The sequence below is a fragment of the Carcharodon carcharias genome, chromosome 3 (genome assembly GCF_017639515.1).
Source record: "Carcharodon carcharias isolate sCarCar2 chromosome 3, sCarCar2.pri, whole genome shotgun sequence".
Taxonomy (NCBI): Eukaryota; Metazoa; Chordata; class Chondrichthyes; order Lamniformes; family Lamnidae; genus Carcharodon; species Carcharodon carcharias.
Window position 1 is genome coordinate 59534016 of NC_054469.1, and position 12260 is coordinate 59546275.

Genomic DNA, 12260 nt, shown 5'->3' on the forward strand with positions numbered 1-12260 from the left:
AGTCAGTACCAACAAGGACTTTTTTTTGTACATTGAATAGATTTAACTAAGAAAAAGAGGCGCACGATGTCCAGTACACACCGTGGAATCTTGCGATAGACTCTTATGAAGACCGCGTAAAAATCAGTGCAGTCTTCCTCACCAAGCTGTTTTCTTTACTCCCTGAAGTTCACAATAGGACCGGCATAAAGAGTGGACTTGTTGAAATAAGAACAACGTGGTTATTTTGCAGTTCATTTTTCCCCCAAGCCCAAAATCATATGTTCGAAATGAAAACGTTAATGAACTGAATATTAGTTATTGAACGCAAAAATTCAACATGTACTCTGACATGAAGGAAATGTCTTCTACAGCGTAGTGAGAACCTGGTGAATGTATTTGCAGCAAATTTCTTCAAACTTTTCGCAGGTCATTACGGTGGTATAAGCATTAAAGTTAAACGTAATTATGGTGTCTGGACTGTTCATTTTTCTGACATTGTAGGGATTGCTATTAGTACTTTGCTAAATAATTTTTATTAGTCATAAGCCACACTAAAGCCATAGCAATTATATGTATTTCTCTTATGGCTAGATGTTGACCCACTCAAATCAAACAGCGCCAACTGTTTGCACAGAGAAGAAGTTACACTGTGCCTACTCTCACTTTTGAGACAAAATGCTTTATTTTTCTCCCAATTGTGTAGTGTAACCGGTGGCGTCTGCTGCAACAGCAAGAAGGTAAAAGATGTTTGAAAGATTTGAATAGTCAAACGCTTTCGTTTTCTAATGCGTTTGTCATGGTAAAATACAGCCCCTGTCTTTCACCCTCTCATAAATCAATATCGTCGGACAGAAAGTTTTATGGTGAGTTTAACACTAATTTAAATATTTAGTAGGGAATTCTCAGTGTTATATTTTAGTAGGCATCCGAACGTTGTCGCAAAGATTTTTTTTTAATAGATACCATATTAAAATCGTTTGTCTTTTTTTCCTACCGAGAGTTTCAAGCTTTTAACGAGATGGAAACGCATGGATTCGTGCATAGTTCGACCTTCATTATTGAACTACACACAATTTTAACTAGAATTTTTAATCATACCTGTTATCCATCATCAACACAGTTCGACAGTCTTTCAATAAGTTACAGTAGCGCTTCTGCAAAATGAAACAAACACCATCATTTATTGGAAATAATGGCAGTTTTAGGAATTATAATTGTTTTTAACCAAAGAAATCGTTCATTTGGGTGAATTAGGCTCGGTGGGTGGGGGGCGGAGGGTAGCTGGATTGATGACACTTGCTGTTGAGTAGAGTCCTTGAGCTGTTCACAACCTGTCGAAATTCAGCGAGAGGGTTAATCCCAATCGGGCTGGATCTTTTCCCAGAACTGGCTCTCAGCCATCTCCACAAACCCTCCATGCAGACTAAGTACCTCTGCAATCAGACCTTCAACCCAGGCAAAGACCTTGAACCATAATATTTAGCAATTTCTACAAACACAGGGTGGAGAACCTAAGAAGCATTAGTGATCTGTTGAGTTGGATAAGGTGGACAAAGCAGTCGTTTCACCAAAAATGGGGCTATAAAATATTAATCTACGAAGTAATTGGAATATCTCTTGAATGTTTCAAATAATATTTTGTTCAATTTCATTAGTGACATTATACCATTACATCAACACGAAAAGCAGTCTCGTGGCTCAGCGACTTTTCACTGCTGTTATGAAAGGGAAGGTATCCATGACAATGAGTCATTCCTTTACACAGTTCACTGTGCTTTTAAGATAGCAGGTTTGTGACAAAGCTGTAATAAAGAATTCGACTTCATCTCGAATATTCATATCTATATATAGTATAAAACCGAACAGTTAAAGTTTGACTATTTCTCTTCCTTTTGGCCAAAATTGAGGAATATGTGTGTGCATAAACTATTACAGAACAGTAACAATATGTGGATATCTATCATCTGTGTCCGTATATTCAATAAAAATAAGAATGCGTATACTTCCGAATTTAGTTCGGTCAAAGCTTATTTTTACAATGAACCTGGACATTCAAAATTAGCAGTTTGGATAAGAACTGCATGATGACAAAACAGCTACTAAACATGTAACTCGTAAACTTGTGTTTACTATTTATCAAATCAAAGACGTAGAAGTTTTACATTTTAATTTATTCTTATTTCTGCTTACCTTGCGGTGAGAAATGCATTCATAGCTATTCGCAGCTGCATTAGTCTTGGTTAAAAAAAAAATCCCTGCTGAGAAATGCAAATAATAAGAAAAACAGATCGGTTGGATAGCAAAGTAATTAATGCCTAAAAGGGCTGAGGGCTGGTTTGATAGTTGTCTTTTGAGGATGAGACGAACCCGGTGAAAAATGACGCATGCTTTTGCACTTCGGGCGCTGGCAACTGGCAAAGCCCCTACTTCATAGAGATGAACAAAAGAGGTCGGCTGAGCTAGATTGGTTGTATCAGGTTTATATGTCCCCAACACATTAAGTGCATTTGGAAACATGTGCATGGAATACTTTCTGCGGAATAGTGTGCGTGAGAGAAAAGAAGCTTTATTGGGCGCTCTTGGGTCTTGCAATGTAAAGATTGACCGAAAATGAATTCTGCCACGAGCAAGATTTTCATTTCGTCGTTGCTAATGTTGTAATTTTCCAAGTTAAATTGGTTTTAACAAACATGGTTAGGTATAGATTGCTACAAGTGATACTGTTTAAAGCACCAACTGGGTAGTTTGCTGTTCATTTTTTGATCGATTTGAAAATGAGCAACATATGTTGTGATGCATCACTTTTTTGGAGAAAAAATATCCATCATTTAAAAATCTTTGCTGGAAATGTTCCTACCAACTTAATTTGTGTGGTCCTATAGCGTCCTCGGTGACTGAAACTATCCTATCCGTAGTGTGCATTGTGACTTTTAACCCTCATTTTGCAAGATGTGCCTGAAAAGTTAAAAGATACAAAGATACTATTCTATAGCATTAACAAAAACCAGCTAAACACTAAACAAGATCTTCAACTTGACCTTGGAAAGGGGTTTTGTGCCTCTCGCCAATCTATCAAATCCACGATCCATGACAATGATGCATTTAAAAGTATTGTCAGATGAATGGTTTGATAAATTCACTGCTGAAAACATTGGGGTCATTTGTAATGATATGTTCAAAAACTAAGTCTGTTCAGCAAAAAGTTTTGTGACACGATGTAAAAAAATGAATTGTCAAATCAGCACTGTAATATTTCTCGGGACCAAAAAAAAGCTGGGAACAATACTCCTCATATTAAACGCGATATTTAGATGCTTTGGTTTGGAACAAAAGTCATAGCAAGACGTCTTTATGGCTAATTCAGTCAAAGGCACATCCCTGGTTTTCCCGCAGAAAGGTCACTGTCGTTGTGTTTGGTCCACCGAGGGGGTGTTTTCAGATTGAAAACTGAGCCAGCTGTCTCTGTCATACTCTCGCCATTGGAGAGCACCAACTGTGCATGGTTGTTAGCCACATTCTACACCTGCAAAATCTACCGATTACCAACACTTTTCAATTTTTAACATTGTATAAACAATGCAGGCAGTGGCTGACAGCGTTTGACCGTGTAGCAACTCTGGTAGGTACCAGTGTCGCAATTGCGTGAGCTGCCCATTGATTGGCCGCGAGCGAAGATCAAAGGGGCCTCAAACAAGTGTGAGAAGTTTGTAAAACAAACTGACCAATAACTTTTCAAGGCAGTCTTTCTCCTTCCTCATTCCAGTTTAAATATCAATCGTTTTACTTCTGAAATTTAATTCTAAGTGATTTGGTGCACTGATGAGTGAACTGCTAAAAGTGTTTTCAATTAAATGTATGTGGGATGTATGAAATTAATACACGATGCTAAACAGTATTACTTTACACATTGCAAACTGTTGGGCTGCAAACTAAACATTTTTACATTTTAGCGTGAAATTTTGGCTTTAAAAACTCTAATTTACCTGTGTTGTACGCATTGCGATTCGCTGTCAACTGCAGCTATCAGCTGCCATTTCTAAAATTCAGTTTTTAAAGTCACCTTTTCACTAAAAAAAGCATTCGATGTTCCAATTCATCCGGAGTTTGCCAGATTTTTTTAAGTTGTACATTAATTCAGTTAATCTATATTTGTCTGAAACTGTTTAATAAAGCATGCATTTCCTTAATTGCGTTATATTTGGATAAAATATTGATTGTGACTGAAAATCTTTATTAGAGCTGAAGGTGATTTTTTGTCCCTATATATGTGCCCCTCATGAGTTATTTCCATAGCAACGCCGTGGAAAGAACTCTAGCATCATAAATTGTTGAAGTTTATATTTGATATTACACATCAACGATTTTAATTACACCTGCACCCTTTCCATGTTCGAGATTCTTGTTAACATTTGAGCATCTAAGGGAACAACTAATCTGTCATAAAATGCAGGTAAGGCGTTGCAGTGTCTCTAGATTTATTGCATTCTTCGGACAGTTTGTGAATTTCCAGTGAAACATTCTCTTTGTTACTGATTTTGGGACTGGGGCACACAGACTAGTGCCGGATTTTAATGCGCTCAGTTGGCCAGTTTCCGAATGGGAAGTAATTGCATCGGTGTCGTTATGTCGACATAGGTTTTGGTAATGTGCGTTTCAAACGCCTGTTTATAAGGTTAGGTGGGTGGGGGGGTGGTACGGGGGACACTTTTTCTTGAGAGCAAAGTATTTGGACTAGTTGAAATGCGCCTTGTAAAGAAGAAACTTCAGAACTGAGACTCCTAAAAGAGTGCGCAAGTTCACGGCGGGCACATGACCTAACCGTGTGTATACTTTCATTTTATATTTACATTGATTATATAAACACCAATAGAATCTGGATTGGCAGCACTTCACTTGGAAGTTTAAAAAAAAACTTCGTTATTAGAGTTGTGCCAAGTTGCCATGAAAACCCGTGCCGCGTGAGAAAGCACCAACTGCATCACTTCATGGCAAATATTGAATAAGCAAAATGGATTATGCTAGTAAAATAGCCGATATTAATGTTCTGTTGCTTATTTTGCCTGTGAGTAGGGCATGTGGGGCTTCAGGTTCTTCAATGGATTTGGAAGTTTTATTTTGGCCTCGCTCTGCTACAGCGCATCCAGGGAGCCCGGCTCCAAAGTGACTGAAACGCACCAATGTGACCACTTCATAGGGTTTACTACGAAAATACCAATAAATTAAACAGCCACAAGCAAAGGTTCGGAGGAATAGGCTATCCATAATTTCACGTAGGACAGAAAGAAGTACTATTCTCTAAAACCTGGCTTATGTTTTGGAAGAGAAACTCTGCACTACTCAGTTTATTACCACGCTATTGTTATGCTCCAATGAGCAATGTTTGCTTTAAGAAAATCCTATACGCATGCGCGCGTTGATGCACTTGTTACTTCAGTGAAAACTTTGGAAAAGTTTTGAAAAGTTGCATAACTTTCGTCCTGTTTGCCTGGCGGCGTCAGACCTTTTGCCAATGCAAAGGGTCGGGATAAAGCCACCCCGTAGCTGCAGGACAAAGTATAAAATGCATCAAAAAAATATATTTTAAGCTTTAAAAGACTGGAAACAGTGCTTTTGTATGGTTTAGAGGGAGTACTTGCGCACAGACGCAGCGCGCCTTTGGCATTGACTCGCCCTTTATTTGGGAGGCGTAGCGGCCACCACGTAGCGTGTTTCATTACAGCATAAGCTTTTCATCATGCGGCTTTGTTCTGAATAAAAGTAATGCTGTGAATTAAGAAATGACTATATTTTCTATGAGCTTGAAAGTCCACGAGAAGAGCCCTTGAGCTTGGCAAAAATCAGGCAAATCATTCATCATGCCACCCCGCACCTGTGGCCCTGGCATTCAAAGTATACAAACCTTTCCCTATTAACCTTAATTATTCAAAACTCACAATGGTTGAAATAGAGCAGGTTGAAGTCTGTTATTGGTGGTAAATGTTTTCTGAAGATCTCTGAAGCTCATTGTCAGCCCGTCGTTGTGGCTGCCCTCTTTTTTCAGTGTAGAGTAGCCTTGGACTTTTCAATTTTCAATCGCAACATCTGCTTAATCGTACGGATCAAAATATGGAGACACAAAACATATGTAATGGTTGATTTGTTAAATCCTGGTAATGAGTTATTAACAAGGGAAAACAATAGGACAGGATGGTGAGAGCCTTATGGTAACAGAGTCACTTTATGTAACGCCTGACGTTTCCCTTCTTGATAAATGGAACTAAGGTCTGAACGCCAGGTGATAGCAGGAAAATCAATGTCTTTGGGGGCCAGCACTGAGACTTTTTTTTCTATGTGAAAAATTAGGAGACATAAATTTTAATTGGCTGATCAGGGAAGCAGTAGGCTTGAGTCTAATTGCCAGTAGATTTACCCAGACAAAACAAGATTTTGGCGTGTTTGTTTGCTTGCATCAGAGCTTCCAGTACAAGTGTATAATTGAAAATGTGTTTTATTATAACACATGTCATGCTTTACAGTTCCCATATTGTGCAAAGACAATAGTTAATGGTACATTAAAGACAAGCAAACCATGCCAACACGTCTTGGAGACATTGTAAGGGCCTCTCTCTTTGCTTGTTTTAGGCAGCTGCAGTCCAGGACCAGAAGCACAAAAAGAACAAGTTTGAAATACCAGGTGCATCCTAGAGAACCACGACAGGGATTGATATGTTATAGCCTAGGACACGAACCTAGCAATAAAGATATCATTTCGATTGTTTGTGTCTTACACGCCATGTAAAGCAAGAGGCGCCACTGCAGACTGTTTCTGGCAGCAAAGCTCTCCCTCACTGGGTTTCCCTGCAGCCAGAGTCTCGCTTCGGCCAAATCCGAACACCTGTTGGCCAGCCTCACATCCCGTCGTGGGAATCGTTTCATACGAATGATTCCAGATATATAAATTGCAATTTGTTGTAGAATTATTTCCAGTGATTACCATAAGCTGCACGATCGTTGGAAACAAAAATTTACCCACGAGTTTTACCAAAGAGAATTCAATGGTGATCATTTCAACTTCACAGCTGGTATTCGATGTCACAGAAAGATAGATTATAGAAAGTAGATGAGTTTGTACATTTGAAATGTTTGACAATCTAAATGTTGCTGGCTCATGGCCCTAGTCAAAGCTCCACTAACACTATGGGAAGGTTGGCGAATCAAGCTAGCAGTGTCCCTGGGTTACGTCTTTATGCGCATTGCTTTTGTTAGAGCCTTTCGATATTTTTTAACTTCTGATTTATTGGTATAAATAGCATTTTTAAACATTTAGAAAATATATTTTTGAGACTTATTGTTAAATTTTAGTACCTAATTTGAACAAAATCGCTGCAGACTTGTAAAATGCCCATCAAGTAACTTTTTCCAAACGCTCTCTCTCCGAATTTCTTAGCAAATTGCAACATTGTAATAATATGTCTTGGGCTGTGTGTTTTATCGAAGCACCTGGGACACTAGTAATAAAGTCATTGGATGACTATCAATGTCGACTGCCTACAAGCGAATAGCCACGATAACAAGTAACGTTTGCCGGCCAACAAATTTGGATATCCAAACCTTTCCACTAAGCATAAGGTATCCCTTCATTCCCTCTGCCCATTTTTAACTTAACATTTCCATCATACCTATTTAACAAACCTACTTGTCTGTTTTTCTTTAATTTTAACATTACTTTAGCATCAACACCAAGTGCCAATCAGTACGTGAACGAGATGCTGTCATTCTCAAGAATAAGAGTTAGAAGCACTTGCTGAAGCAAGACATGAGAGTGACAAGATAGAGACCCTAGTGTTTTATATGTGAGGACCTAGTCTTCCGCTTGATCTACACAATACTAAAGGATGCTTTGGGGCATTGTATTCATACAAACAGAGGAAAGCAAATGGAAATGTGCTACCTAAACAAGGGATGTAAAGCTTTAAAAAGTGCATCATCACAATGACAAATCAGTTGTAAATTTACACAGTCTACAAAATACAAAAATCTAATTAGTACTTTCAAATGTTTAATTGAGTTGGCATCAGATTTAAAAGTATTTGTTTATGAAGAAATATAATGCAATTAGATCATTTAAATAATTATTTAATATTTTCAGTTGATATGTTTATTGTTAACAGTATTACACAATCTTAGGTACATATTTAATTACTATAGAGATTATTTATATTTATGTACGTTTTATTATTTATTACAAAAATATGTTAAGTGAAGAAACTGAAGTAAATAGATATATAAATTGATATATCCCGGTTAAATGTCCTAAGCTGTTTGACAGGTCAAATATGAAATGTGTAACAACTGCTGTTCGAATATGTTCAATAAATGAGAATAATTATACATTTGCTTACAGTCACAGTTCCCATCCGCTTTGGCACACCGTTTCCCAAATCTGTGGGGATCATTGCATTGGCAATGTGCATGTGCAGGTCTAAACAGGGCATCTGCCTGGGCTCCTGCTATCACTTTAACCCCTGAGCTGCTGCTCGCTGACGTCAGAGCCGCGGGAGAAGCTGGGACACAGGCTGAGTGCCACGGGAAATTTTCCTTCTCAAACACCTGCAGAGTACAGCACCAGGCAAGATTGCAAGTAAATGGGAACGGAGGTTTGTCATGGTTCTCTTAGGACTTTATTCGTCTTAAAAAAAAACAAAATGAGTGACTGGTCGTACTGCACAGTGGAATAATAACACAAAAAAGTCACCACGCTTTATTCATTTAGAATTGCACAAAGCTTTAGAGGTAATGGGATATTCGTTTGTAAGGTGTATACAAAAGAATTTAGGTATGTTTTAAACCTACATAATTTGTTGTCATTCAACATACAAAAATGCACCACGAAGGGAAAATAAATGTGACTTTACTGAATTATTTTACGATTATCTTTGATAGTTTCCCGCTTGTGGATTTTATATAATTTTAGACGTTCCAAACCAATTTTAATGTATTTCCTCTAAGAGGTTAAATTGCTTGTATGTTCAAATTAATCAGAGTTATAACATTATTTTGACATTCTGTTAAAATGCTTTCATGATGCCTTATTAGCCTGATTTTAGAACTATTTTACATATTATTGTATTTCAAACTAGATACACTTGATATAGTCATTTACTATTTCAGCATGGTGCAATGTACTGCTTTTAGATTTACCTCGTGGTTCTGTAATTTGATTGACACTGGACTCTCAATACGTCATTAAAATCATTGTACACTACATTGTTTACACTGTTTTCTGCATATTTGTGAGTCTTAATTGTGTCGAATCTGTGCAGTTATGCACATTCTGCGCTGTTCTCTATATTGTTAAAATACACTAGCTTATGAATGATTCCTTTTGTATATGAGAATATATGTAAAATAGGAACGGATTGCAATTTCTAGGAAATAATAGAAATAGTTCAAGTTGAACGTTTTCAATGGTCTATCAAAACTTAGAATTGCTTTTATTGGTTTGTCTTTTTGTTCATGTGAACGCACGCTGCTGGTCAGAATCACTAACTATCCATAAATTGCAAGTAACAATTTATATAATTCTAAGGCAGGAAGACTGTAATAACGCATGAATTTGTTCAGCACTGAATTTCCCTTATTGCAGACAGATGTGATGTTTTAGATCATAAGTTGGAACTATTCCATGGATTGAAGATATTTTATAGTTACAACATTGACCTGAGTCAATGTGATTTGCACAATTCTGAAACCGCCTGATAGCAATAAAAAAAGTGTATTTCATTCATGAATTTATTTTGCACCAAAGATATATATTACAATATATTAATTATATATAGAAAAATATTCACTAGAAAACCTTAGGCAATAATGTAGTTAGGTTAAACATTGTTGAAAATATTAACATTAAAAATTGATTAGCACATAATTTTATAAATTAGGCAGAGTATCTTACATAAAACTTATTTCAAATAATAAATATATAAATTAACGGTTCCTCGGTTTACACGTCTATATATTCATGATCTCGTATCAACAATTACATTTCATAATATATTAATTTTCATTAAATAAACATGATTGATTATTAAAGTCCCTGCACTGAATTGCGAATATTTCCGTTTCTATGAGACAAAGTCAAAAGGTGGTTCGTTCTCAATATTGTTTACACATGATTTGCTACTAGATTTTCTAGGATCTTCGGGAGTCCACACTTTGGCTGTCCTGATGATGTTTTGTTCTTTAAGCTGTTTCTCATCAGTCCACGACAAGGAATGCCCTGCGAGAGGGGGCAACCCATAGTCTGGGTCATTTGGAGATGGCGATCCTGGAAGAGAAACCAAGAGATGTAAATACACTGTGTAACAGGAAACTAAATGTCAGAAATGTATTCTGTTCACACCTTCCCATTTTTGCCAGCATTATTTTAGCCTAAACAACACTGTGACAATACATTAAAATTGCACTTGCATGAATCTTTGAGGCTATGGTGCAATAACTAAGATACCTTGCTTAAAGTTGCAAGCCAACAATTTACAAACGTGCTGCAGTGTTGAAACACATCTGATGCACTTACTTGCACCTCTATGACAGATGATGACTTTTTTAGGCTGGATTGCAGAATCGCTGTTTGGGTTTCTTAAAGGCATGTCGGATTGAACAAGCTCTGTTAAGAAGTTAATGTAACCGATTGCCAGTCGGAGGGTATCAACTTTTGAAAGTCGTTTTTCATAAGGTAGCGTTGGTATGTGAGTTCGGAGACCTTCAAATGCATCGTTAATAGACTGCATGCGTCTGCGCTCCCGGACATTTGCAGCTTGCCGAAGGTGCTGCATTTCAACTTCTGAGCGGATCCTCCTGCGTCTTTTCGCAGCGCCCTCGATCCCTTTGAGCTGGGGGGACACCTCAGAAGTGCTGTCCGGGCAGTCGAAGGAAAAGGGCGACGAGGACGATGTAAAGGAGAGGATGCCCGAGTCGCAGTGCTCGGCATCGGGAGCCACTCTGCTCTCCTTGTAATACTCGCTAATCTGGCCGCTCAGAAAGTCCACGTCGTGCTCCAGGAACCCGTCCGTGTCCAGGTTATCCCTGGACGCCTGCTCCGTGAAAAAATCTTCATCATCGAAGTAGGTGGCGGCCGCAAAGGTGTCGATGCCGGTGAGCTGCTCGAGCACGGTCTCCATGGTGTTGCCCGGTAACCGGAGCCGAGGAGGCGCTGGGCGCTCGTGAGTGACCCGCCAGGGCGGCACGCGAGGCCTCTTATAGGACACGGAGCGGCGCGTGCCGCCCGGCCGCCCGGCCAGCCAATCAGAGAGCAGGCTGGCAGCGAGCCTGCAAGCAGCGGGGAGGGCGGGGGGAAGCGTGGGAGAGAGAGGGAGAGAGAGGGGGAAAGAGGCGGGGAAGGGAGAGGACAGGGGGAAGAGGAGAGGGGGAGAGAGGGGGAGAGGGGGAGAGAGAGGGGAGGAGAGAGGGGGAAAGGTGGGGGGGGGGAGAGGGGGAGAGTTGGGGGGGGAGAGAGGGGGAAAGGTGGGGGGGAGAGAGGGGGAAAGGTGGGGGGGAGAGAGGGGGAAAGGTGGGGGGGAGAGAGGGGGAGAGAGGGGGGCGCGGTGGGGGGGGGAGAGAGGGGAGAGAGCAAGGGAGAGAGGGGGGAGAGGTGGGGGTAGAGAGGGGGAGAGGTGGGGGTAGAGAGGGGGAGAGGTGGGGGAGAGAGGGGGAGGGGGGAGAGAGGAGGGGAAGGGAGAGGACAGGGGGAAGATGAGAAGGGGAGAGAGATGGGGAGGAGAGAGGGAAAGGGGAGAGGGGGAGGAAAGAAGGAGGAAGGAAGAGGGGAGAGAGGGTATGGGGAGGGAGAGGGGAGAGAGGGCAGAGGGAGAGGGTGGAGAAAGGGGCTAGAGGGGAAGTGGGGAAAAGAGAGGGGGGAGGGGAACAAGAGGGGGGAGGAGAGGGAGAGAGGGAAGGGAGAGTCAGGAATGGAGAGAGAGGGGAGGGAAAGGTGAGAGTAGGGGCAGGGACGAGGGAGAGGGGTTAGGGGGAGGACTTGGGGTAGGGGACAGGGGAAAGAGGGGGGTAAGTGGGAGAGGGACTGGGGGAGAGGGGGCTGCGGGGGAGGGAGATGGGGAAGGGGGAGGGAAAGTATCACTTATGGAAGGAAAGAGGGGTAGAGCAGGAGGCAAGAGGAGGAGGGAAAGAGGAGAGAGTGCTGGGAGAGTCTGGGGAGAGGGGGTGATAGAAAGGGAGAAAGGGAACAGAGGGGAGAGGGGGAGGAGAGAGGAGGAGGGCTATGAAGAGGGGAGAGAAGGGAT

General features: G+C 40.6%; 1 protein-coding gene across 1 annotated transcript; it reads right to left on the reverse strand.

Annotated features, from left to right (window-relative positions):
* Positions 1-10085: 10085 nt before the first annotated feature.
* Positions 10086-11150, reverse strand: ptf1a (pancreas associated transcription factor 1a). Its single transcript, XM_041185193.1, has 2 exons — positions 10538-11150; positions 10086-10288 (listed from the first exon to the last, which is right to left on the reverse strand). Exons 1-2 carry the CDS (start codon positions 11139-11141, stop codon positions 10086-10088), a joined length of 807 nt encoding a protein of 268 aa, XP_041041127.1. The 5' UTR covers positions 11142-11150.
* Between the last annotated feature and the right edge of the window lie 1110 nt (positions 11151-12260).